This window comes from Lepidochelys kempii, chromosome 1, assembly GCF_965140265.1.
Source record: "Lepidochelys kempii isolate rLepKem1 chromosome 1, rLepKem1.hap2, whole genome shotgun sequence".
In the NCBI taxonomy this organism is placed as follows: domain Eukaryota; kingdom Metazoa; phylum Chordata; order Testudines; family Cheloniidae; genus Lepidochelys; species Lepidochelys kempii.
The window spans coordinates 131,396,159-131,423,053 of NC_133256.1; the positions used below are offsets into that span (position 1 = coordinate 131,396,159).

The window sequence follows — 26,895 nt, forward strand, 5'->3', positions numbered from 1 at the left end:
ATACCAGACTGCACTGTACGAAAAGACTATATTCCTATTAATTGCAACCGCATTTAGATAAAAGCACAGTTAAATATCCCACTAAAATTAAAATGGGCAGGGTAAAACAAGAGTTATTAAGCAGGGTTCTATATGCAAACAATGCAAATTCATATCTGTGTCAAAGTTGTGTCTTTCCAACATTTGAACATTGTTTTAAGGATGACAATTTTGCGTCCCTACAATCCTAGCGATAGAATTCCAGATACAGAGCTGCTCTCCTGAAAGTCAGGCAAGGGGCCAGAGTTAGAAAAACCCAACACAATAGTAATTTGTTTATTAAACAAAATAATATTCTGCTGAAGTACAGTTTACAAGAGAGGTTAAAACAAAAATGTACGAAAAGAAATCAATGAGGTTAATTAAGAAACACTGAGCTTCAAAAAGACTGCTGCCAACATAATGGAAAGCAATCAGGCATTCATCAAACAGAATCATCTTCTCTCACACTCACTACAAGGGGACTGAAGACATAAGTTATCTTTTATGCCTCCAGGAAATATGTAGGATGTGACAGATGACAAGGCCCCAGCCAAGCCCTGGAGCAAATAGTGATGCATTCTGTGCTGTCGTTAATTAAGGGTCATGGCAATGGGAGAGGTAACATTCAGCTTTATGCTATGCAAACTACCAGCCCTGATAGATAGGAGAGTTTCTGGATAACCTGTCATCACTGATAGTGTTACCTTCAGACAGCATGCTTAAGGCCTCATCGGTCTGCTGGCTGCTGGCTATTGTTGTCTTCTTTGAGTTGTGGATGTTGCTTTGGTAGTTCACAGAGGATCCAACAGCAGAAGGGTAGCCATTGTCAGCAACAGCTGATGTGGACATTGATTCCCACGGTATTTCTCTCTTTTGCCACTTCAAGTTCAGTTTCCACCCAGTCCAGCCATAAAAAGCGAGTGTGAAGAGAAAGCCTTGCATTGGATTCAGCACTCCCTGGAAAAGAGAAGAAAGGAGAATTGTGATGGGAATTAAAATCAACAGAGTGGTGAATTTCAAGCCAAGTGAAACCATTCCTGTGCATTAAGGGTACATCTACGCTGCAATAAAAAATTCACGGTGCCAAGTCTCAAAGCCTGGGTCAGCTGACTTGGTCTCGCAGGACTGCAGGCTATACAATTGCAGTATAGACATTAGGGACCAGGCCGGAGATGTCTACACTGCTATTGTATAGCCCAAACCCCACAAGCCCAATTCTGCAGGCCTGGCCATGCCTCGGGTTTTTTATTACAGCATAGACAGAGAGACTTTCCTCACAGTGAACAAATTGCTGCCTCTGAGAGATGTTGTAAAACTCACCCATCTGCATCCAGATGAAAGTACATGTTATGTTTCTTCTAGCCACAAGCAAATCAAGGTAAGAAACCAAAGGCCTTGTTCTGGTACACAATAACACTGAGAACACAAGGGGTCAAATGCTTGCCTGGTTTGACCTCAGCTACTCCACTGAGTTGTATCAGGGATAAATATGGCCCTCAATGTGCTTTAACAGTCTCCACTGTGTCTTATGAATTTTATTTTACATGAGCAATTATAAAACTTCAGTGAAAGCAGAGCCAAACATATTGAGAGCAGCCACTCACAGATAACCAAGTTCTTAAACAGTGATCAGTCCGCTTGTAACTGCTGCTGACTCATGAACCAGTCCATCATGGTTGGATTAAAAAACTGGCCAGCTGAGACAGTCTCTCAAGAATCACTTCTGTCCCCACTTCCTTGGATATTTGGCAAGTAAATGATTTGGATGTTTCTATTTTTCTCCTGGGAAATCAGCACTTTATTTTCATAGCCAGCCTACAAACAGTTCATTCCTAGACTTGACCTCTTGCCCTCCAGGCCAGCAAAAGCCGAGAGCTGTGTCACATGAGTGTGTTCAGCCCTTGGGAGAGAAGGGGGCACCATGTGAGTGGCATCACTTACTCCTTTAATACAGGATGAAACCTGGAAATGGAGAGGTAGGTACTTGGGGGTGCCTGGTTGCTTGTCAGAAGGAAGCAGAGTGTGCTGGGGGAGTGGGAAGAGTAATTTAACCCTTGTAACACTAATGTAGGATAAAATCTGGAAAGAGAGAAATAGGTCCTCGGAGATGGAGGTGCCAGAGTATCATGTGTGTTCTGGGAGTGGGGGGCATGTTCCATACACAAGAGGCGTACATTCATCCATAATACTGCAGGCCAGATTAGCCAGGCTCAGCTGCAAAAATTGAAAGGTGAATACTGATGCTCCACTGACTGGCAGATTTAGAAACAATGCTTGTAAAGGAGCCCTGGTGAGTCCTCTGTGGGCAGAGGGCTGTAGCCAAGGCGCACATAGACACAAAAATAGGGGAGGCAGTTTTAAGAGAAGAAAAATTGGTGGTAACATGGGTTAAACTTGCAAGGGAAGCAATGGATTCTCCAGTTCTTGACATCTTCATATCAAGACTGGATGCCTTTCTGGAAGATACACTTTGGCCAAACAAATTATTGGGCTCAGTACATGGATAAGTGGGTGAAATGTAATGGGCTGTGATATACAGGAGGTCAGATTAGATGATCAAATGGGCCCGTCTGGCCACAGATTCTTTAAATCTCTATAAGAATCCCAGAAAGTGGGAAGGGAGGGAATTATTCAGAGCTAGAGCTATGCCATAACTCAAACTAAAAGAGTTTTAGTGCCTTTCACATGTTTAATGTCCACTTAATAAAAACACTCATCCAAATATATCCTTGACCCTCCTCTAGAAAATTGTTCTGTCATTTCAAAAAGAAAAACAAAGAGCATGTTTTTACTAAGAGGCTTTGCAGATATGTAAGATCTCCCCAAAGAAGCTACCTGCATCATCAACTCCAGAATAACCCCTTTTGACTATTCCAGGAACATTACGCTATGGGGGGATGGGTAAATCACAGTCCAGTAATGGTCCAAAATGCTTTAGTAGTGTTCCTACAGTATTTTAGATCATTGCTCTGAAAGACCACTATATTTTTCTCTCAAGTAATTATTCTCTCTATATACAGATGTTTTCTACATAGCAGCTTTAAGGAGCAAAGCAAATAACCTTCATTACAAATACAGACTGAAATTGCTAGTAAGCACCCAAGTTGTTAGCCTGTATTCAGTAATCACTGGTGGAAACTCTGTAGTCTGTTATTCAGGAAGACACAATAGATGACCATAACTGTCCTTTCTGGTCTTAAAAATGAATGAATCACCTTGACTTCAGTAGGGATGCACAGAAGGGTCAGTCAGGGCAAAATGCATTCCTTCATTCTTCTTGCAGAGTTTCATATGAAGAATAGTTCCTGTGACTTGGAAAATGTTCTCCAATTTTTTTTGTATGGAGTGGTGATTATATTTTGAAAGAAATAAACAATCATTACAGTGGTGCTGCTTCCTGTCAGACAAAAGCTACTTCCAAGACTAATAAAAATCATGGTTGACCTACCATTATAATCCATGTGATCAGTGCAGCATTTCTGACATTTTTCAGGGGGTTTCCATTGATATCTGGCTGCATTTCAAGGTAAAACAACAGGCTCTCATTGATGATGTTCGATGACCAGCTGTTGCAGGGATAAAGAGGAGAAAAAGAAAAAGACAGATTTTTTTTTTTGTATATACAGTAGTTTCTTTACCAAAGCATAATTGTGGTGATTGTTGGCAGGGAGAGGGAGAAATCTGTTGGGTTTTTTTAAATGCTAAAGCTTGTGGCCAACAATATGAAGGAGCAGCAGGTCTGGGAGAATATGATCAGGAAACAAAATCCTTTTCCTAACCCAGCCTGAGACAAAGAAATAGACATAACCAAACAGAATGAAATCCTAGCATTCCACCCTGCTGCAGGCTGATAAAATGCAGAATTAAATCAGGTTGATTAGAAAATACAAGACTAGAATGTACTACAGTCTATAATGGAGAATGTCATCATCAGCACCTTCTTATAGTTGCAGCCTGTGACATGGTGTACCAGGCATTTGTTGCTTCCGGCCAAAGGCCTCACTGCCTTGGCATACCCTGGCAGAAGAAGGTGCCTTGCCAGAAGGGAAGGGTAGTGAGTTCAGACATTTAGTGGTTGCCATGATCAGCTGCAGGCAAAACCAGAGAGAGTTGGTCCTCCAGATCTAGCAGGACCGGAAGCAGGTAGAGGCCAATCACGACCCAGCAGGCCAGATAAAAAGCAGTGGCTGTATCTAGTACAGGCCAATTCTGGGTGAAGCCAGAAAAGGGAAAGAAGGCTTTTCCTGCCCTAACCCAAGTAACCTGACCCAGTCAGAGGCCCAACCTTGACAATGTTGGGTCTCTATGAAGGGTTAGTGTTTATATTGTGGGCTTTAATGCCCAGGTGGCTATTTTGAGTTAGGATTTAATTTGTGTTCTGTTAACCCTGGAAGGGGACTGGACTGAGACTTGAGGAGCTGGCCTCTGGGCCATGGAGGCAGCTGACCATTGCAGAACTGGGACAACAAGGGGTGTTAAAGAGGAAGAGTCTTGCAACATTATGTCCTGACACAAGGGGGCATTCTGGTATCAAGGTCACATTATAATACGGCACATAAGTAGAGTTGCAATGTTCATACATACGCTAAATATATATAGCATTGCTACATTGCTGCACATCATTTCCTAAACAACCACAAACTTCAAAGTTAAATTAAAATGGACTTTAAAAGTGACATCAAAAGAGGATTACAGATGACTCTGAAATTGCCATAATGTACCAACAGTTCTTACCAACAAGGGCAGCTCATGGTCAGATAGCAAACATCAAGTTAAATGAATCAATAATCTTCAGCGCCAAAGAGAGGCTATGTCAGAAAGCCCAGGTTTTAGCCCTAGTGAACAGACTTTAGTGCAATTTTTCTGTATTTCTCCTGCATAGTCAAATGGGTCAGGCTGGTTTCCTAAGTCCAGCATTTGTTTAAAAAAAAAAAAAAAGGATTTTGCCATTTTCTTTTTGCAATCAAGTTCCCATTCTATATGAAAACCTCATGTTTTTCTCCCTCCACCTTCCTCCCCTCATTTCTTCCCTGCTCCATTCCCCCAGCCTGTCCACTTTAACAAGCTGCTCCATGCATGACCTAAGGTACATCCAGGGCCGGCCCATAACATTTTAGCACCTAAGGTAGGGAGCTCAAATGATGCCCCCATGCCCCCTCGCTTCGGCCAAAACTTTGAAAGGTCTCAATTCTGCCTTCTTCCTGTTCGACTCCTCTCATGGTTCTGCTCTGCTACCTACCCCAATAAAGGAGAACTAACAACTTAAAATGCCTTGTTCAAAAATTTTAAGTGACACTTAACTTTCAAATGCCTGAACAGCAAATGTAACTTTTCTTGTCTGCATAGTTAACACTGACATTTTTATCTGTTTGAATAATCAAAGTGGTGCTTTCCTTGCCTTCTTGGTTGCAAAGATTTGAACTTCTTCCTGAAGGTCCACAGTCTGGGCCAGCTCATGCTCTATTGAGATGGTTGCAAGACCGACCAGCCTCTCCTGTGTCATTGTGGAGTGTAGATGTGTTTTTATTAACTTCAGCTTGGAGAAGCTGGGTTCTCCACTGGCAACTGTTACAGGAAGTGTTAGAAGTATGCGCAGAGCAACGAAAACATTTGGAAAGAGGGTGGTCATCTTGTTTGTGCACATATATTCCAGAACAGCCTTTGGAGTTGATCCTGCTGAAATGTATCTTGAAAGGGCTTTCAGTTCATCACCTAAATCACTCACATCAATATCGCGCATGTCATCATGTGTCAACACTGTCTCTAGTGCCCTGCATTGCTGGTGTAAGTCTTCTTCAGGTATAGTGAGGAGTTTTGGAATATCATACAACATCCCAAATATACTGCTGTGTTCCTTGAGCTGCATGAAACATTCTTCAACTGACTGTATTGCACAGTCTAGCACCTGGTTAAAGAATTCAACTTTGAATTGTTGTTTGGGGTTTCTTATGGGATTATCCCGTGCCTTGTAATCAAAATGTCTTCTTCTTCGGTGACTCTTTCTCACAGGGTCACCAAGCGATGCTCTGGAACTACTCCATATGAAGCCAGTCAGGACTCTGGGGGAGCCGCCTCTCTGTGAGCATACTGTCTCCAGGACAAGAAGCTTACACAGCTTCGACCTTCCTGGGTCTGACCTCGGAGCATTCAGCATCCCCTGCTCCACCATACGCTTTCCACAGCGAGTCCACAGAGGCGGGGCTCCTGGGGAAGCCAGAGGGTCCTGCACCCCACTTCTGCAGTCAGACGTGACTCTCAGCCAGTCAGTAAAACAGAAGGTTTATTAGATGACAGGAACACAATCCAAAACAGAGCTTGTAGGTACAGAGAACAGGACCCCTCAGTCAGGTCCTTTTTGGGGCCAGGGAGGCCAGACCCCGGGTCTGGGCCTCCCTCGCTTTCCCCAGCCAGCTCCAAACTGAAACTCTCCTGCCCCTCCTCTGGCCTTTGTCTCTTTCCTGGGCCAGGAGGCCACCTGATCTCTTTGTTCTCCAAAACCTTCAGTTGGCATCTTGCATGTGAGGGTCCCAGGCCATCAGTTGCCAGGAGACAGGGTGTCGACCATTCTCTGTGCAAACACCATCACACTGGCCCTCAAGGGCTCTGCAACAATCACACACCCTTATCCCACCACTTAGATACTTAAGAAATGCATAGGGGAAACTGACGCACCCACACAGTATTCAGTGAGAACATTAAGTACAGTCCCACTTCGTCACACTCTTGTATTCTAGAATGTGTGGGAAAATAGCTTCAGTGTGAAGTTCCTCTGCCAACTTCTGTGCACTCTTCAGAACGTTTTGAAATCCCTCATCTGACCGGTAAGATGTAGGTATGACTTTGCTTTGTCCAGTTGTTCCATTGCTCCATATATATCAAGGTCAACACCTTAGAGTCTCTTGCTTACAACATTTATTTCAAACAGTATGTCATGCCACAACACTAAGCCGCACAGAAATTTGAAGTTATGTATGTTTCTGGTGATTCCATTTCCCTCTGCTACTGTTCTCCCATGAACAATTCCTGTCATAGCATTATCCTCCATAATGGCAACTATGGCATCATCTGTCTTCCTAATTTGGTGTTTGATAGGCTTTACCGCCTGTACTCGACTTTCCCATTGTGTGTCACTCAGTGGTTTCAGTGTCAGAGAGGATGTTCACAGATGTTGCTTCAAAATTTGCCATCGATGAGATGATGCAGAGAAAAATACATAGATGCTTTGAATTACATTAAAAAATTCAGCAGCCTCACTAGAAGCTGATGCTGCATCACTGACCACCAAGTTCAATGAATGAGAACTGCATGAGACAAGGGATCCATGTCTGCACTCTGTTCTTTCCTCTCATGTTGGCACCATTATGGTAGCCCTGGCCTCTCATGTCAGCTATCGCAATTTCTGTATCTTCCAGCTTTTTAAGAAGCACATTTGTCATACCAGTTCCTGTAGTATCGTCAATGTCAATACATTCTAGAAAATGTTCTCTGACAGTCACCATTGCAGGGACATTTTCACTAGGTACTGTTGTTGTTACAACATCTTGACTTAAGGAACTAAACTCAGCAGCAGCTGTTTCTTGCGCCTCCACCACACTCTTCTCTGATCTACACTTTTCTGCAGGAATGTGCAGGGTTACATCCATTTGAGATGGAGATATGGATGCTGCGGTAGCTGCCCGGTCACCTGCACTCTGACTAACTGGAAGATCAGGCATCTCCTCACCACTCACATCCTCACTGGGGCCGGAAGGCTCACCGTGAACATTTGTGTCTATGTATCTCAAGAGAGCTCCTTCCCGCTTAGATAGAAAAGCTTCCTTTGCTTTCTTTCTTTTTCTGAATGCTGTCCCAGAGGGGCATTTTCTTCTTTCACTCATGAGTGCTGTTCTGTCCCAGCTCTAGTGGCTCTCAACACTCTATGGAGGGGACAAATAAGCAGGCTGGTAGCAGGGCCTGAGTGAGGGAAGATATCAACGTCTTAAGGACCTATCTGGCTCCTACTACTTCAGTTGACTGCCTGTTCTCCTCAAGTGGGTTCAGGGAAGCAGCAGGACACAGGAAGCTCCCTGAGAAGCTGGTGTTAATCAGTCCAGGCTCCTGGGGGTGCTAGAGAGGTATTAAGAGGCTCCTCGTCCTCTCTCTCCCTGCAGCTCCTGCTGCTTTCTGTTATTCCCTCTCACCTTTTCTCCTGTCTGCCTGTTATGTCTCTTGTGCTTCCCTTCCTCCAGCACAGCACTCCACCATCTCTGTGCATCTAGAGCAGAGAGAATACATGTGCACCAGCAGCAAACACAATTTTCTACACTCTGGGTCCTAGTGGCGCCCCCCCCCCACAGTCTGGCACCTGAGGCGGCCACCTGAGTTTGCCTCACGGTAAGGCCAGCCCTGGTCACATCCCCTCTTTGACACTGTTTCCTTTCCTTCCCTATTTCTGTCTTGTCTGTTTAGACAGCAAGTTCTTCATGTCAGGGACCATCCGCTGCGATGTGTTTGTGTGGTGCCTTGCATGATGGCCTCCCAATCTCATCTCAAATGTGCTCATGTAATACAAATAGCAAATAATAATTTCTTCCTCCGAAAGGATGCTCTATTTTTGTTCAGTCAGTCAACACCTGTCACTCCCAGTTGTACTCCAGAATCTTTTGCACTAGCTGAAGCATACTTTATAAGGAAGCTGCCACTGCAGAAAGGCAAAACTGTGTTTCAAAGAAAACTCTCAAAGGATACCATATTTGAGATGGGAATAAGTGATCTGAAATTCCACAGCCAGACCATATTGAGGCTACTCTTGTGGAGAGTGACCATAGCACTGTATTTTTCAGACATTGCTTTAGGCGGCTGCCTACCCATCTTTTTAGCCATTTTTCTTTGAGGCTTTTGTTTTCAAGTTGCTCAAACTTTTTTTTCTATATATTCTGGAACTTGTGTCCCAGCTGCAAGAGGCAGCTTAATGCTTCAGCTACTAAATAAAATAATGTAGAACGTTTTCCTTTCTAGAGAATTCCTCCCCTTGAAACTGTCAGGTTGACAAACAAATATAGCAAGCCCACCAATACCATTCACACCCCCTACCTTCCACAGTGGAGAAATATTCAGGTTTTTTTAAAAATACGCCTCCTACCATATAATGAACACCAGCATAATTTTGAAAAAGCGGATCTGAATCTCCGTCCCCAGGCGTCTTTCATTCTCTGTGTAGATTCCTTGTCTTCCTTTGAGCAATGAGGCAACTGGAAAGTACAGAACTGTATAATGAGTACATGGCTGTGGGTTTATTTTTTTTATTTATAAGGATCCAGAGAGTGGGAAAGGGAGGAGGAGTAGGTAAAGTTCCTGCTGTGGTGGGACTTGATTTTGACCAACAGGGAGGAATTGGTAGCAACAGAAGGTGGAAGGCAATTTGGGTGAAAGTGATCAAGAAATGATAGATTTCATGATTCTAAGGAAAGGGAGGAGTGAGAGTAGCAGAATAAGGACAACAGACTTTTAAAAAGACGGACTTTAACAAACTCAGAGAAATGGTAGGTGAGGTTCCATGGGCAGAAAATCTAAGGGAAAAAGGAATTCAGGAGAGCTGGCTATTTCTCAAAGAGACAATATTAAAGGCACAACTGCAAACTATCCTGATGCAAAGGAGAGAGAGGAAGAATAGGAACAAACCAATATGGCTCAGTCAGGAGCTCTTTAATAAGCTGAATTTCAAAAAAGGAATCCTACCAAAAGTGAAAACATGGACAAATTGCTAAGGAGGAGTACAAAAGAACAGCATGAGCATGTAGGGACAAAATCAGAAGGGCTAAGACACAAAATGAGTTACACCTAGCAAGGGACATAAAAGGCAGTAAGAACAAGTTATTTAAATACATTATGAGGAAGAGAAAGATGAAGGAAAGTGTAGGTGCTCTACTTAGTGGGGAAGGAGCACTAATAACTGACTACATGAAGAAGGCTGAGGTGTTTAATGCCTGATCTGCTTCAGTCTTCACTAAAGAATTAATGGTGACCAGATAGTCGAAACAAAGCAATGGGGGGAAGGAACACAAGCCAGAATAGGGAAAGAACAAGTTAAAGAATATTTAGATAAATTAGATGTATTCAGGTTGGCAGGGCCTGATCAAAATCATCCTAGGGTACTTAAGGAACGAGCTGAAGCAATCTCAGAAATGTTAGCAATTATCTTAGACAACTCCTGGAGCACATAGGTAAGGTCCCAGAAGACCAGAAAAAGGCAAACATAGCACTTATCTTTAAAAGGGGGAACAAAGAAGATCTGGGAAACTATAGACCAGTCAGCCTAACTTTTACACTGGGAAAAATACTGAAACAAATGATTAAATGATCAATTTGTAAGCACCTAGAGGAAAATAGGGTTACAAGGAATAGGCAGCAGGATTTGTGAAGAACAAATCATGCCAAACCACCCTAATTTCCTTTTTTGATGGGTTTACTGGCCAAGTGGATAAGGGAGGAAGCACCAGACATGATAGATCTTGAATTTAGTAAGGCTTTTGATGCAGTCCCACTTGACTTTCTCATAAGCAAACTAGGGAAATGAGGTCTAGATGAAATTACGGTAAGGTGGATCACAACTGGTTGAACGACTATACTCAAATAGTAGATATCAATGGTTTGCTGCCAAATTGGGAGGGTGTATCTAGTGGGGTCCTTCTGGGGTCAGACCTGGGTCCAGTTCTACTCAGTATTTTCATTAATGAAGTGGAGAGTATGCTTATAAAATTTGTGGATGACACCAAGCTGGGAGGGGTTGTGAGCACTTGGAGGATTGGATTAGAATTAAAAATGACCTTTAGAAATTGGAGAATTGGTCTGAATTCAAGAAGGTGAAATTCAATAGAGACAGTGCAAAGTACTTCACTTAGGAAGAAAAAAATCAAATGAACAGCTACAAAATGGGGAATAACTGGCTAGATGGTAACAGGATCTGGGGGTTATAGTGTATCATAAAGTGATGGAATCAACAATGGGATGCAGTTGCAGAAAAGCCTAATATTCTGGGGTGTATTAACAAGAGCGTCATATATAAGACACAGGAGGTAATTATTCCACTCTACTTGGCACTATGAGGCCCCAGCTATTAGTATTGTGTCCAGTTTTGGACACCACCCTTTAGAAAAGATATGGACAATTTGAAGAGAGTCCAGAGGAGAGCACAAAAATGATAAAAGGTTTAAAAATCCTAACCTGTGAGGAAAGGTTAAAAAAACCTCGGTATGTTTAGTCTTGAAAGTTGCGGTGGTGGGGTGGGATCTTTATAACAGCCTTCAAGTTTGTTAAGTGCTGTTTTAAAGAGGATGGTAAATAATTGTTCTCCATGTCCACTGAAGGTAGGTGGACAAGGCAATGGGCTTAATCTGCAGGAAGATTTAGGTTAAATATTAGGGAAAAAATTTCTAACCAAAAGGCTAGTTAAGCTCTGATATAGGTTTACAAAGGATGTTGTGGAATCCCCATCAATGGAGGTTTTTAAAAAAACAAGTTGGGCAAACACCTGCCAGGGATGGTCTAGGTTTACTTGGTCCTGCCTCAGCGCAGGGGGCTGGACCTGATGACTTCAAGGTCTCTTCCAGCCCTACATTTCTATAATTCTATGTAGGATAGTTTAGAAGAGGGAGGGTGACTCATTAAATAATCTCCTTTATCCATTTAACAATTAAAGAAAACAGTGTCATCCAAAAGTGAGTGGTGGCATCAGAACTTGCCACTGGCTTTCTATCAGCCCCATTTAAAATGGAAAGTAACAGGAGGGGTCATAACCGTTTTACCTTTTAAAAACTTAACATGAAACGAGTGTTTCAATAGTGTGTTTAACTATGCAATTCCTATGCCTTTGTTTTCTGAGTTCTGCACCTGTAAGTCACTTAGGACTCCCCCTGCAGAGATGGGCAGCTAGGTTGTGTACAATACAGACATTCATAGGGGACACAGGCACACTTTGTGCGCTCTCATGAAGACTTTAGTCTTGTTTGTTGCTTTTGATTAATGTAAAATAGGGAGACTGAAAGTATATGGCTGCTCTAGTAATCAATATTGGTTCACTTTACAGCATGGAAGCCTAAGGTGCAGCCTGAAGTAACCTGTATTCACTGAAGAGAAAATAAAGAAGTGTAGCCTCTATATACCTATAGAACTGCAGGTACGAAGGCAACAGCAGAATAGACTTCCTTATTGGCTGTGGATAATGTGTTTCATCACCTTGATCAACATGTAGCTGCTCCTGGATGCCCAGGTAGCTGCAGTTGCCAAGTCAGTCATCTGTGCTTGGAAAGGAGTTTGTCCCCTTTTATTTGCTTATTATCAGACAACAGTTTACATCTGTGCTCTGCTCTGACTATCAGCAGATTTCTGAGTGAGGTTTAAAGAGTTTTTGACCATTTAAAGGCTTTGGCTGTCTGAGAAAGAGAGACTACTTTCCTTCTCATATGGTACCATGGTAGCTATGATCTACTAATAAGCTGAGCGCCCCCTCCTCATCTAAATGGACTATGTTCTCGGTGAGGGCTCTTGGCTCTGAAACGCACTTCCTTCTGTGGTTCACCAGAACCCTGGTATGGTGAATATGGCAGAACAGTCTTTTTGTTCTGTGTGTACAGTGCCTGGCAACAATGAGGTCTTGGTTCTGGCTGGAGCCTCTAGGATATACACAATACAAAATATTATTATTATTTATTTATTTTATTATTATTAAAAACCTGTCTGTTTTCTCAGCCTTTTCTTGGAAGTGGGGATTACGGAATGAGGGATGGAAGGGAAGATGGGACAGAGATTGCATTTGGAATGGGATTGGTGGTTTTTCAGGAGTTTTTTTATATATTTTAGTATGTGTATATTTTGATGCAAACTTGTGGATTTATATTATGTAATACACTGAGCATTGGGTGGGTGTAATATTAAATACAAAGTCTGGGATTGTTTGGCTACAAGGTTTTATTTCAGGCTCCTCTCTCTAATGTAAAAATAAGTTAGATGTGGTCATCAGGCCCCTGATGAAGTTGTGTACAAGCCCAATTTCAGGCCTTTGTTCCTAACATCAAAGTCATGAGTAACCAAATTCCAATCATATTTGACCACATATAAAACTAATAACTGACTCCAGGTGCAATTAATGAGAGGGCTGCAGAGAAGCCAATGGAGTTGCATTTCATTACAATATCTTAGTGACTTAGACCTTATCTACACTAGAGAATAATCCTGACTTCAACTCTCAGTGGCCAACTATAGCTGCACCAGTTCAAGCCCCTAGCATAGACAGTTCAGACTGCTACAAGTACCAGGGCAGACTGCTAAAGTTCAAGAAGATGCAATGCAGTTTTGGCCCTCTACAATAGTGTTTTGTATCAGCACATCTACGTTGATGGTGTTGTTGGCCACCAATGCCATACCTGGAGCAAATCCCCAATGTCAACAGAGCCTTGCTTTTGGTACCTAGCTGTTATGCTAAAAAAGCGTGGTGCATTTCTTTCCCTGGACTAGCTGCATCCTTCCATGGCTTTGTTCATAAAAGACTCCCCCACAGAACAGGATATACAGACATAGCTTTTACATGATTATTATGTTTTTACCTCACATATACTAACTAATGTTGCATTTAGGAACTTACCTCCTGTTACCGTCCTCCTAAAGAGGATTGGATTGGCCACCAAAACTAGCAGAAGTGGAGCATAGGTAGTGATGTAATGAGGAATTGCATGCTGCAGGCCGTTTTCACAACTGAGAAGAGACCATTAAAAGATTAATTCTTCTTCACACCTTGTAGTCTTGGCTATTCTACTTGCATCACATTTAGCTAAAAATATGGAATGAAATAAACAGATCCAAAAATGTCGTGACACATTGATTCTGGCCAGCTCAAGTGAGTCACAAAGTAGACTATTGAAATACAGGTTTCAGAGTAACAGCCGTGTTAGTCTGTATTTGCAAAAAGAAAAGGAGTACTTGTGGCACCTTAGAGACTAACCAATTTATTTGAGCATAAGCTTTCGTGAGCTACAGCTCACTTCATCCGATGAAGTGAGCTGTAGCTCACGAAAGCTTATGCTCAAATAAATTGGTTAGTCTCTAAGGTGCCACAAGTACTCCTTTTCTTATTGAAATACAGTCGAGTTTCTTTGTATGTGGCCCTTGTGAGCCAATGCTTCCTTCCAACAATTTAGGTGGAAGGAAAAAAAAGAAGCTAAGACAGCATGGGAGAAGAAGGGATAATAGGACACAGGACTTCTTTGGCATGATCTTCTCCCTCTCTAGGAGCCTGTGGAAGCCTTAATGCCCCCACTTTCCATGGCCATGTCAGGGATGGGCTATGGGGCAAGTAAGCACCAATTTTATGTGGCATGTTTCCCTCTGGTCCTGGCAGAAACCCAAACAGATAACTGCAGAGTCATATTGGGTATGTCTACCCTGCAGCTGGGAGATGTGATTTTTTTCAGCACTCTGGACAGACTTGTGCTAGCTCTGCTTGAGAGAGCATGCTAAAAATAGCAATGTGAATGTGCACCCGTACTGCAACGTCTACACCACTATTTTAGCACGCTAGCTCACGTCTGTCTACCTACGCTGGGAATCATGCCTCCCAACTGCAGTGTAGACATAGCCATTGACTCTGAGTTATGTATATAAATCGTTTAAGTTGATACTTACCAAAGTTAAGTTATTCAGTGATCAAACCATACACAACAAGTATAAGAACATCTTTGGGACTTCACTAGTTGTTGGTTTTTCAGTGATTGGGACCTAAAGTAGGAGTAGATGGTGCTGGTGCATAATCAGCGATTGAAGGAAAAGTGAGTTTTGAGGAGGAATTTAAAAGAGGAAGGGGTCACACAAGCATAGGCAGGCTGTTTCAGGCATAGGAGTTAGCCTGATACTGAAGTGGAGAGTCATGAGTAGAAGAGTTGGATGGACAGAGCATAGGGCATGAGAGAAGTAGGATATAATATTTTTAAGGCCATGCTACTCTACCACTTATGTTGGCAAAACTTATGTCGCTCAGGGGTGTGAAAAAACATGCCCCCCCAAGTGACAAGTTTCCCTGGCATAAGTGGTAGTGTGCACAGTGCTATGGCAGCAGGAAAGCTTCTCCCGCCAACATAGCTACCACTGCTCGTTGCGGGTGGTTTAATTATATTGATGGGAGAGCTCTCTCCTGTCGGCATAGAGCAGCTATATGAGAGATCTTACAGCAGTGCAGCTACATCGGTACAGCTGTGCTACTATAAGGTCTCTAATGTAGACATAGCTTAATTCATGTAGGGCCAAATTTGCTCTGACATTCCTTACTGTAAATCCGGAGTAACTTCATTGACTCCAATATTTGGCATTTACTCTCTTGTAATTGGTGTAAAAACTTGACCCTCCGTCTCCAAAACTGACAAAGACATTCAAGTAATCACAGAGCTAGATTTTTTTAATTAATGCCTTGCTTACCTAGCAACGGAAGGGTAGTAAAGCATGGCAATTCCTTCCACACACAGCAGGATTGCCAGGCCCCATGTCATCATGTGGTACAACACAATTGTACTGGAAGCCCATGAAATGGAAAAGAAGCTGTTAATATCACTCATCATGTGCATTTGGAAAAGAATTGTACATAAATGCAAGTAGAACAACGCTCCACCGTCCGTACAGTAACTGGGAAATGGTAAAGCGGGCTGGGAAAAATAAGAGTTGGGCTAAGTCAACGCAATTGTTCAGATTGAGATAAGGGACCCTGCCTCTGTCCCTCCCTCTCAACGGAGCTGTAAGTGATTCTCGCCCACACAAGCGTTCAGTCGTCCCTCCAGGCTCCCTCCCTTCCTGTGACCCATGGAGGGGGAGCTTGGTGGGACAAGCTACACGGAGAAGGAAGAAGGGCTCCCCAAACATCATGAATGGTCAGCCCTTTTGGGGATTTGGAAATCACAAATTTTAACAGTTATGATCACATTTTGCTTCATCCACATCAACAAGGGCCTGATCCAGACCCCGCTGAAGTCAATGGGAGTTTTTCTATTGACTTCAGTAGGCTGTGAGTCAGGACCTGAAAGTTTTGCCACTGATTTTGGTGAGAGCAGAATCAAGCCCATATTGCCTCAGGTTAAAATGGTGTGACTTATGTATACATGTCTATGAACACTTGAATCACTGCCCATAGGAAATAATATGAATGTCATTACAGTGCATAGCCTTGTCTGGCATTGGGAATTTAGATAACCTTGATGGAAATAATTAGGGTAAAATATGTGAAGAATTTTCATAATAAACACTAGAAATCAAGTAGTCTAGCTTGTTACTGCTTAACAGTTCCATAATTCCTGGGCATCAAAGCTTCACTATACAAATAAAATTCAAGTTTGTCCTACACAGGCTAGGGTTAATACTAGTTTAAATCAGAGATTTTTTTTTCTTGTTCTGGAGATGCACATAATAACATCTGCCAATTGCACTATGTCCCCAATATCTGATTGCTCAATATTGTCTGGGTATAATATCACATAATTCTGTGCTCAGTACTAGCAAACTGAAGGTCTTTTTGTTCTTCTAACTCCAAAAACTGGCAGCCAATTTAGAAAAACCTTTATATTTTGTCTCTAGTATAACAGCATGGCCATTGTACTCAAAAAGTTGGCTGTCAAATTGGGAGGGTATATCTACTGGGGTTCCTCCTGGGCCCAGTATTGTTCAATATTTTCATTAATGAGTTGAATAATAGAATAGAGTATGCTTAAAAAATTTGCAGATGACACAAAATTGGGAGGGAGCGCTTGGAGGCCTGGATTAAAATTCAAAATAACCTTGACAAATGGAAGAATTGATCTGAATTCAACTAAATGAAATTCAATAAAGACAAGTTCAAAGTACTTCACTTAGGAAGGAAAAAAATCAAATGCACCACAACAAAATGGGGAATAACTGGCTAGGTGGTGTTTCTCCTGAAAAGGATCTGGGGATTACAGTGGACCACAAACTGAATATGAGTTGTGAATGTGATACAGCTGCAAAAAGAGACTAATATGCTGGGGTGTTTTAAAAGGGGTGTTGTATGTATACCACAGGAGATAATTGTTCTGCTGTAGTCAGCACTGCTGTAGTCAGCACTAGCTGGAGTATCGTGTCCAATTCTGGGTACCACAATTTAGAAAGGATGTGGACAAATTGGAAAGAGTCCAGAGGAGAGCAACAAAAATGATTTAAAAAAAAATTAGAAAACCTGACCAATGAGGAAAGGTTGAAAAAATTGGGCATGTTTAGTCTTGAGAAAAGATGACTGAAGGGTGACCTGATATGTCTTCCAATATGTTTAGGGCTTTTATAAAGAGGATGGTGACTAACTATTCTCCATGTCCACTAAAGGTTGGAGAAGAAGTAATGGGCTTAATCTGCAGCAAGGGAGATTTAGGTCTGGTATTAGGAAAAACTTTCTAACCATAAGGGTAGTTAAACTCTGGAATAGACTTCCAAGGGAGGTCATCATTGGAAGCGTTTGAAAACAAGTTGGACAAACTCCTGTCAGGGATGGTCTAGGTTTACTTGGTACTGCCAGAGCACAGAGGACTGGACTTGATGACTTCTTGAGGTCACTTTCAGCCCTACATTTCTATGATTCTATTCATGCCAGAGTGTTTAGATACTCCAGGGATGGGCACTATAGAAGACATATAATACATAAGATTATTTTTTTCTTTTCTTGAAAAAGATGTTCTATAAAATGAAAATATCAACAGGACACTAACAACAGCTTTGAAAAGTAGACAAAACCTCAAATCCTGAAGCAAAAATTCTAGGTGTATTTCAACACTTTTTTTTTCAGAGTAACATTTTATTGCTACAAGGTTCAATTCACGGTGTAGATTGGGGACTGGGGTGAAATCTTGGGTCCACTGGAATCTTCAATGGAGGTAGGATTTCACCCCAGATTTTCAAAGTTTAGGTGAATGCAAGTGCATGCAAGTTCGTAATCAATACTGGAGCATAGTCATGGCCCTTTAAGCACCTAGCATACCATGCACCCATACTAATACGTGATTTGCATATGCACATCAAATGTTTGTGCATGCTTCATTTATGTGCCTGAATACATGCATACAAACATGTGCACCTAATGTAGGAAGTAAAGCTACTTTTAGATCTTTAATTAGTTCAAATTAAAAATTAGTTAATTTCACTTTGGTACCTTAGCCCTGCTGATCTTCTAACCACCAAGTAGGAATCTACAGCATAGCAAAACAGCCACCAGAAGCCAGCACTGTACAAGAGCTGGATCCACATCTGCAAAAGGAAAAAGATTCCATTGTGTCACAATTGCTGATAAAGTCTCTAAGTGACCAGGACAAAATAAAACTCCCTGTTACTTCTAGCTCTGATGAGGCCTCATTCAAACATGTTTAATGGAATGTGTGTGTTTTTCCAACAGAGATCCATGAGGGGACAAATCTTGCTCAGAATCACAGAAGTAGTCTCACTGAAGCCAACTGGTCTATTCACATGAGTAGGTTGAGCAGCATTTGACCCCTTTTGATAAGCTTGTTTTACTCCTGCCCAGAAGAGATATTAACCTTGCCTAACCTTAACTCTGAATTTTACGTGTGCATCCAAAAGTAAACCATCTTTTGCTCCATTCATAAAGAGATTTATAGTGAGAATGTTTGAAATTACTGTATTTGTACATTAGTGCCGCTCCTGTAGCTGAGGGCTTGTCTATACTTACAGCTAAATCAGCACTGCTGCGATTGATGCATCAGTGTTGATTTAGCAGGTCTGGTGAAGACAAGCTAAGTTGACATCAGAGTGCTCTCCTGTCACCATCTGTACTCCACCTCCCTGAGAGGTGGAAGGTAAGTCAGCTGGAGAGCATCCCTGTCAACACAGCATGGTGTAGACACCACTGTAAGTTGACCTAAGTTACGCCAACTTCAGTTAAGTAAGGCCTGGTCTACACTGGGGGAGGGCGGGGAAATTGATCTAAGATACGCAACTTCAGCTACGAGAATAGCGTAGCTGAAGTCGACGTATCTTAGATCGACTTAGAATCACTTACTTCGCGTCCTCGCGGCACGGGATCAATGGCCACCACTCCCCCGTCGACTCCGCTTCCGCCTCTTGCCCTGGTGGAGTTCCGGAGTCGATGGCAGAGCGATCGGGGAATCAATTTATCGTGTCTGCACTAGACGCGATAAATCGATCCCCGATAGATCGATCACTACCCGCCGATCCCGGTAGACATGGCCTAACTTATGTAACTGAAGTAGCATAACTTAGGTCGACTTACAGCTTTAGTGTAGACCAGCCCCTGAGACATGAGAGAAGGACTTGTATCTCTTAATCATTGTAGCTATACTGTCCCTTCATATTCTGGGAACTGAATGTAAAAGGAAATTATTATCTAGTCAACAATCTCTGTTCCCAAGAGGAACAAAAAAAGAGAAGAGTGGTAGTGAAATGTCCACACTTTAACTCTGATGTTTTTTTTCACTAATGACCCAAAGCAAAGAAATGTGCACAGGTTTAAGGCAAGCTACATTCCACTGTATTTGACAGCTGAGAATTCTCATGTTTTCTCACGAGTATACAGAAAGATATCTGACCTTTTCTGCTGTGTTTGCACATTCCAAAATTCTTTCCCCAATGAACTGGTTCTTTTACAGCATACTTTCCCCCCCTTTTTCATTAGTCTGGAACATTTTTACTATTCAATTTAATGTTCCTCTGAGCCCCTCTTTCATTTTGGCTCCATTTTCATCTGAATATCCTTTGCCATAGGTCCATAGTAGCAACCCTTTACCAGGCAGAGACCAACATGCTTGCTATTAAGCCAAACATCAGCTCTGAAAACAAATCCCTGGTATTCCCTCCTCCACAATCTGAAAATACTCCCTTTCCCGAGAGATGTTGCTCAGTCACTAAAGTCACTTGCTGGAGGATTCTCTCCACCTTGAAGTCTTTAAACCATGATTTGAGAACTTCAATAGCTCAGACATTGGTGAGAGGTTTATCGCAGGAGTGAGTGGGTGAGATTCGGTGGCCTGCATTGTGCAGGAGGTCAGACTAGATGATCATAATGGTCCCTTCTGGCCTTAATATCTATGAGTCTATGAATCAATACACCTGCAGGCTCCAGTACATTCATCACTGGAATGCACTTTATTCATAGCATTCAGTGTATAACTTGAGCTTAGTTTTACATTTTTTTTCTTTGTAAGATTTCCATTTGAAAAATAATATTTTTAAAATTCCATTTAAAAGAATCTGTGGGCTTGATTCGCTCAAGATTGCACTGGCTTCTTCCACTTCATTAGGGAAGATGGAGCTAGTCAATGCTGCCTCAAACAGATTTGTGCTTCATCTGTCCAAGATGTGGTATTAGTAGGTGTCTGCTACTGACCACCAAATCACACTTGGGAAGAGACTGACTGGCTCCTTATGCACCTATCTATAATGTGTAGGGGGGAAAAGCTCTGTGATCCTGGGGGAATTCAATCATAGTGACATATGCTGGAGGTCCATGCTACTAGAACTCAAACATCCTTGGGATTTCTAAATACTACAGATGGCAAAAAGTGTGGCATCCAACATAGGGAAATTCTATTTTAGACCTCATTTTGACAGATACAGAAGAACTGATCACAGAAATAAAAATTAATGGTAACTTAGGTAGAAGCCACGATGACTTGATCATCTTTATAATGTGCAAGCAGAATAAAGTCCAGATCAATGATATTTATAATAGGTGCTTTAAAAGGGTTAATTTTACAAAACAGAAAATGATTATGATCCAAATAAGATGGGAGGAAGAATTTAATCAGGAAAAGATTAATAATAATTTGGAATTGTTTAAGAACGCCTTTCTAGATGGCCCAAAAAACCACAATCCCACAATTGAGGAAGAAGGCCATATTGGTTGAAAAATCAACCTGGTTTAGGAAGGAAGTGAGGCAGCCATTTTATATATTAAAACAAATAGAAGAAAAGGGAAGTTGATAGTAATAAATACAAATGAGAAGTTAGAAATTGTAGAAAATTGGTGATGGAATCAAAGGGACACAAGAAGAAATCTACGGCCAGCAGAGTTAAGCACAAAAAGAAGAATTTTTAAAAATATATTAGGAACAAAAAAAATCCTAACAATGGTATTCATCCATTACTAGATATCAATGGTAGAAATATCAATAAGAATACAGAAAATACAGAAGTGTTTAATACATATTTTTTCTGTATTTAGGGAACAAAGCAGATGTAGCCATCATCTTATAATGCTCTTTCCATTCTACTTGTATCTCAGGAGGATGTTGAACAGCAGCTAGTGAAATTAGATATTTTTAAATCAGCAGGCCCAGATAACTAGCATCTAAGAATTTTAAAAGAGTTGCCTGAGTAGCTAAATGGACTGTAATGTTTATTTTAAATAAGTCTTGAAACTGTGGGGAAGTTCCCATTGAGTAGAAGAAAGCCAATGTGCCAGTTTTTAAGAAGAGTATACGAAAAGACCTGGGTAGTTATAGGCCGGTAAGTCTGACATCAGTCCTGAGCAAGATAATGGGGCAGCTAATACCGGACTCAACTGATAAAGAATTAGAGGAGGGTAATATAATTAATGCAAATCAATGTGGATTTATGGAAAATAGATCCAGTCAAATTAATTTCATCATCTTTTTTGATAAAGATTACAAGTTTAGTTGATAAAGGTAATCGTGTTGATGTAATAAACTTAGACTCCTGTAAGGCATTTGTCTTGGTACCACACAACATTTTGATTAAAGAACTACAAGATCAACATGGCATGCATTAAATGGATTAGAAGCTAGCTAACTATAGGTCTCAAAATGTAATTGAAAATGGGGAATCATCGACCACTGTGATCTGTTATTGGCCCTATTCTATTTAACATTTTTATCAATGACCTGAAAGAAAATGTAACATCATCACTGATAAAGTTTCCAGATGACACAAAAATTTGGAGAGTTGTAAATGACAATGACAGGTCACTGATTCAAAGAGATCTGGATTTTTTGGTAAGATGGGCGCAAGCAAACTATATGTGTTTTAATCTGTCTAATTGTAAATGTATTCCTCTAGGAACAAAGAATGTAGGCCCTACTTACAGGATGGGGGACTCTATCCTGGAAAGCAGTGTCTCTGAAAAAGATTTTGGCAGGGAAGGTGGATAACTAGCTGGACATGAACTCCCAGTGTGATGCTGTGGCTAAAAGGGTTAACATAATCCTTGGATGCATAAACAGGAGAATCTGTGTTTGGCACTGGTGTGACTGCTCCTAGAATACTGTGTCCAGTTATGGTGTCCACAATTTAAGAAGAACATTGCTAAATTGGAGCGGGATCAGAATGAGAATGATGAAAGGATTCGTGCCTTTAGTGCCTTGTCTTACAGTGACAGACTCAAGGAGTTCAATCTATTTAGCTTAACAAAAGAGAACACTAAGGGTGTCTGCATGGGAAATATAAATTTGATAATGGGCTCTTCAATCTAGCAGAGAAAGGTATACCACAATCCAATAGTTGGAATCAGGGGTGCCAGAAGAGGGGGGGGCAGAGAGCCATGGCCCTCCCACTTTCTACCTGTCCACTTTTTGCCATGGGCCCCACCCCTGCCTCTCCTCTTCCCTCTGAGGCCGAGGGTCCACGGTTCATGGCCTGCTCTGGCTTCTAGCTTGGCCAGGGGCGGGCTTCAGACAGAAGGGGCAGGGAGGGCGCCCCCCCTTTCCCCCGCCCCCAACTTTTGGAAAGGCTCCACAGCCTCTGACTGGAATCTGAAGCTAGACATATTCAGGTTGGAAATTAGGCATAAATCTTTAACAATGAGAGTAATTAACCATTGGCAAAAGTTACTAAGGGTTGTGTTAAATTCACAATCCTTGGCAATTTTTAAATCAAGATTGGTGGTGATTCTTCTAAAAGATTTGCTCTACGGTGGTCCCTTCTGGCCCTGGAATCTATGGGAAAAAGTCAGCAGGAAATGGATGCATTTTCATTCTACTCATCCCTTGGGTAGCCTCTGCTGGCTACCAAGTAGAACCACCAGTCCTGGCGGAAACCTCTGGGAATGTGGCATTGTAAACACAATCTGTTCTTTCTTGGGGGTGTATCTACTTGGGAGTCACTTTCCCCTACTTGTATAGGGGGGTCTCCTCAGGGGACGAATCAAGGCGTACCTGGTTTAAGGCCAGAATGCATGGCATTTTATTTTTTAAACAAAAACAAGAATAGGATTAAAAGACATTTGACGTGACTATACGTGGTTTCATGAATTCGAATGTGAATAAGGTGGGAGAGGGGAGGAGGAAGCAGGTTATTTGTCAATACAAAAAATAAACAGTATCAATGGTAAAAAAAATTGTTTCAAGTATTCATTCAATGTTAACACAGTGAAATTACGATGTTTTAGGAATGGCACTTCACTGTTGCAAAATTTTTATGTTGGCAAAGTTTTCTCTTTTTATTTAAAAAAATCAGGCTTGGACTATGATACAAGCTTGTACACACTGAACAAGGGATAATGGTTCCCCCTCGTTTTTTCTACTTGTACCTGGCAAGGATGAGAAGGTGTGTGATGGGAAATAGAGGGGGATTAGAAAAAGTTGTAGTGTGATTGTTTTTTGGCTGTATGGTACATATAGTTCAATGTGGAAATTATCATTCAGATTTGTAGCAGTTGGTTACAGGCTTCTGTACAGCACCATGATATTATGCCTTTTGAAACCTAATCAGATTTTTGTTTTAGTGTAGAAACAGATACTTTAGCAACATTTAGATTGTAATTATACGTGCGTGGTCAGAAATTCCTTGGGTACTCAATATTCTCATTGGCTTTTCATAAGTCTTTGTTCTGTCCTATTTGTCAGACTCCATATTACTGTAAAAACTGTGAATTGAACGACTATTGGTCAGATATAGCATTTATATTCCATTTAAGTTTATACATCAGCCCATATTTGAACCACATTCAGTTAAAGTATGAATGACAGTGTAATAAACCCGTGCAAACAGTTTTGTCACTTTGAGATTCCTAAGAGATTTTCAAGCACTCCAAAATTATTCAGGCCAAACATATTTTTCATTTCACAAAAAGGATAAACTCCCCACCTGAGATTTCCTGTCTGATTTTCAGCATACAGTACAGTATGTAATTACAAAGTACCTCACTCAGAGACCCATTTATCTTTGTCCCATACAAACCCAGAGCTTGATTTTGTCCTAAATCACTGTACATCTGAATTACCTTATTGACTTCACTGGGCTTGTGTGTATTTAGCACCTCTGAAAATCAAACCTCTCTTATGATTTAAGCACCTACCTTTAAGCACCCACATGTGAACATTTTGGCCTCAGCTTTCAGGAAATAGCTTGCACTCCTCCCACTCAAAGCTGGTGCTGCATAGCACTGGCGTGCCAATACTTGTACCTCGTGAGCAATTAATACATTTCCCTCTTATTTTATCGCTTGTACCCTGCAAGACTTGTATGGCTTTGGGAGAGACAGAAACCCATTATACTTATAGATCTGAATGATAGTTCCATTTTCTTTAGATCAGGAAGAGTTTGTCCTGCAGGCTTCCTTTACCAGATTAGTGTCCCTAACAAGAAAAAAAGAGTTTTGTACTTACGGCACTTCCCACACAGAAGGCAGAAGGCAGCACATCAGTTCCATTCACCACAGAGATGTTTGCGATGAAGTCAGGGAAGCCTATCCATACTGCTGATCTGAAGATGATACCTAACGGGAAAATTCATTAGTGTTCTGGGTGTGTTAATATGTTTTGAGTCACATACTTGCACTAGCCTGTTTTCACACATGAACAAAGCAAGAACTGTGCTTGAATTGAGCACAAGACAACTCCATTTATTAAATTCCACCATAATCTATCAGTGAATGCTGCACCAAAGTTTAAAGTTGCTGTGGTCTAAAATGTTCTGTCTATTTAAAAAAAAACTTCATTTCATTAACATTGACACACATTTCTCTAAAATGAACTGGATAGCGTCTCACGGGCTGTCATCAAATGAAAGTAATCTCATAATTAAAGCACTTTCTTTTTACTTCTTTTCACTGTTATATTTGCATATATCAATGTTCTTACATTCATTTCTCTTTAACTCTTTACATTTTAGTATTAAAGGTATTTTATACTCTTAATCTATTCTCATTTTTGCAAACAAATCCTCTCTTCTTTTTCAAATGAATGAAACAAATAACATTTCCCAATACTGCTTTAAAAGACATCACAGCTTGCAATCAGTGAAGATGTCTATTCTTATTACAGTGTGATAGCACTACCCATGATGCTTTATATACCATTTAATGAGAATTGACCCCTGCCTAGGAAAGATTACAAAGGGTCTCAGACAAAGATGATACAAGACAATTGGTTCTGATTTGTCAATATAATTCAAACAGAAAAACCTCTATCACATTTTTGGCCTCATCAAATTAAAGGAACACTTTTCAGGCTGTCTATCCAGGTTCTTATATAGGTGCTCTTTACTGTATCATCTGAGCAAATCTCAAAGGTAGAAAACAATACTTATAGGTGTCTCTCCCTTCTTCCCAGCCATAGGACTTCAGATTATTATTATTATTATTATTTATGTATTTATATTATTTATTTCATCATTTTATATAAAATGTGAAAATAAAGATATGATTGCAGCAAAGCCTGGACGAAGAGGAAGTTCTGTATTTAGCTCTGGATATGGTGCGATTAGTGTTCATTTATACTTTGGCAGCACATTTCATAGTCTGGCAGGTTAGAATTAGACACCACTTTAGTTTTGACACATGGGTGCCCATGCATGTTGCCTCATTCTTCAACTTCCTCAGCCTGCTCTGTCCTTGTGACCAGGCAGGGTATTGGATGAGCAAGGTTCTTATAGATTTCAATACCCTATCTATAGCACAATCTAAACCAGCACTCTTGGGTTTAAAAAAAAAACGAGGAGTACTTGTGGATTTGCCTAGTGGAGAAGCTGGCATTTTCATAATGCTACAGCCTTTGTTTGGAGTGTTTAAGGATCAAAAGAATGTTTTTAAAAGTTAGTCTTTAGGGACAGTTTAAATTTTGGAGCTGTCAGCCATTGAAAAAACTTCCAACATCTGTCTGATTGGATTTTGTTAGTTTTAGGTGCAGATTTTGAAGAGTGCTTGATTTTAAATTTGAACTTTTAAACCTAACATTCAAAAAAATCTCTCTTCTATCAAAGACCCGTTATTTCCTAGCATCCCTTAACCCAAATCCTCCAGCCAAACAGAAACAACACACTTCCATTCCAGAGCTCTTTCGGCTGCTAAATGGATCCATTTAGCGACATTGCCTCCAGGCAGAGGGAATCCACTCTAGGGCAAGGCACAGCAAGCTGGTCCTTACCTAGGTCACCAAGGAGGTCACAAACGGAGATGAAGAGAAGAATGGTGGTGGAAGAGGAAGCTTTTTGCATCTTCCGGGAACTCTGTCCCTGCTTGGGAAGGAGCTGCAGGATGCTGAGCAACAGACTGATTGAGGCACTGCCAATGCAAACCCCACAGAAAACCTCAGGCTGGAAAGTCAGCACCAGTTGCGTGGCTGCATCCCGGTTGGGGCAGCAGTAGGTCTCTAGCCTGGGAGAAGCCATGGGAGGTCTGGGTGGTGGTAGAAGATAAGGAGCAGAAAAAACTGCTGTTGCTTCTGCAAAGGAGATTTAGCTTTTACTTGATCCTTCCCATTAGCCTTCAGTGGTGAGAATCACGCGACTGATGGATCATGTGCTGCTGCTCGTGCTAAATCCCCTGAAGCTGCCTCTCTCAGCCTCTCCCTAGAAAGGAAATCAGATCAGAACAACACCATTGCACTGTAATCTGAAACATACCCCGTCCCTGCTCTGAGTCACTGGCAA

The 26,895-nt window shown here is 41.4% G+C and overlaps 1 protein-coding gene across 1 annotated transcript; it reads right to left on the reverse strand.

Annotated features, from left to right (window-relative positions):
• Positions 1-666: 666 nt before the first annotated feature.
• Positions 667-26,634, reverse strand: GPR143 (G protein-coupled receptor 143). The gene is made up of 8 exons (XM_073327905.1): positions 26,391-26,634; positions 24,633-24,742; positions 18,188-18,282; positions 15,463-15,555; positions 13,640-13,749; positions 9,143-9,251; positions 3,470-3,587; positions 667-978 (listed from the first exon to the last, which is right to left on the reverse strand). Exons 1-8 carry the CDS (start codon positions 26,632-26,634, stop codon positions 667-669), a joined length of 1,191 nt encoding a protein of 396 aa, XP_073184006.1.
• Positions 26,635-26,895: the final 261 nt, after the last annotated feature.

Coding starts and splice junctions, on each gene's coding strand:
- GPR143 (XM_073327905.1), bottom strand. CDS start 26,634: ATGGCTTCTCCCAGGCTAGAGACCTACTGCTGCCCCAACCGGGATGCA. Junction 24,743..26,390: donor TGACCTCCTTGGTGACCTAG/GTAAGGACCAGC, acceptor TTTTCCCGTTAG/GTATCATCTTCAGATCAGCA. Junction 18,283..24,632: donor CCTTCTGTGTGGGAAGTGCC/GTAAGTACAAAA, acceptor TTCCTTTTGCAG/ATGTGGATCCAGCTCTTGTA.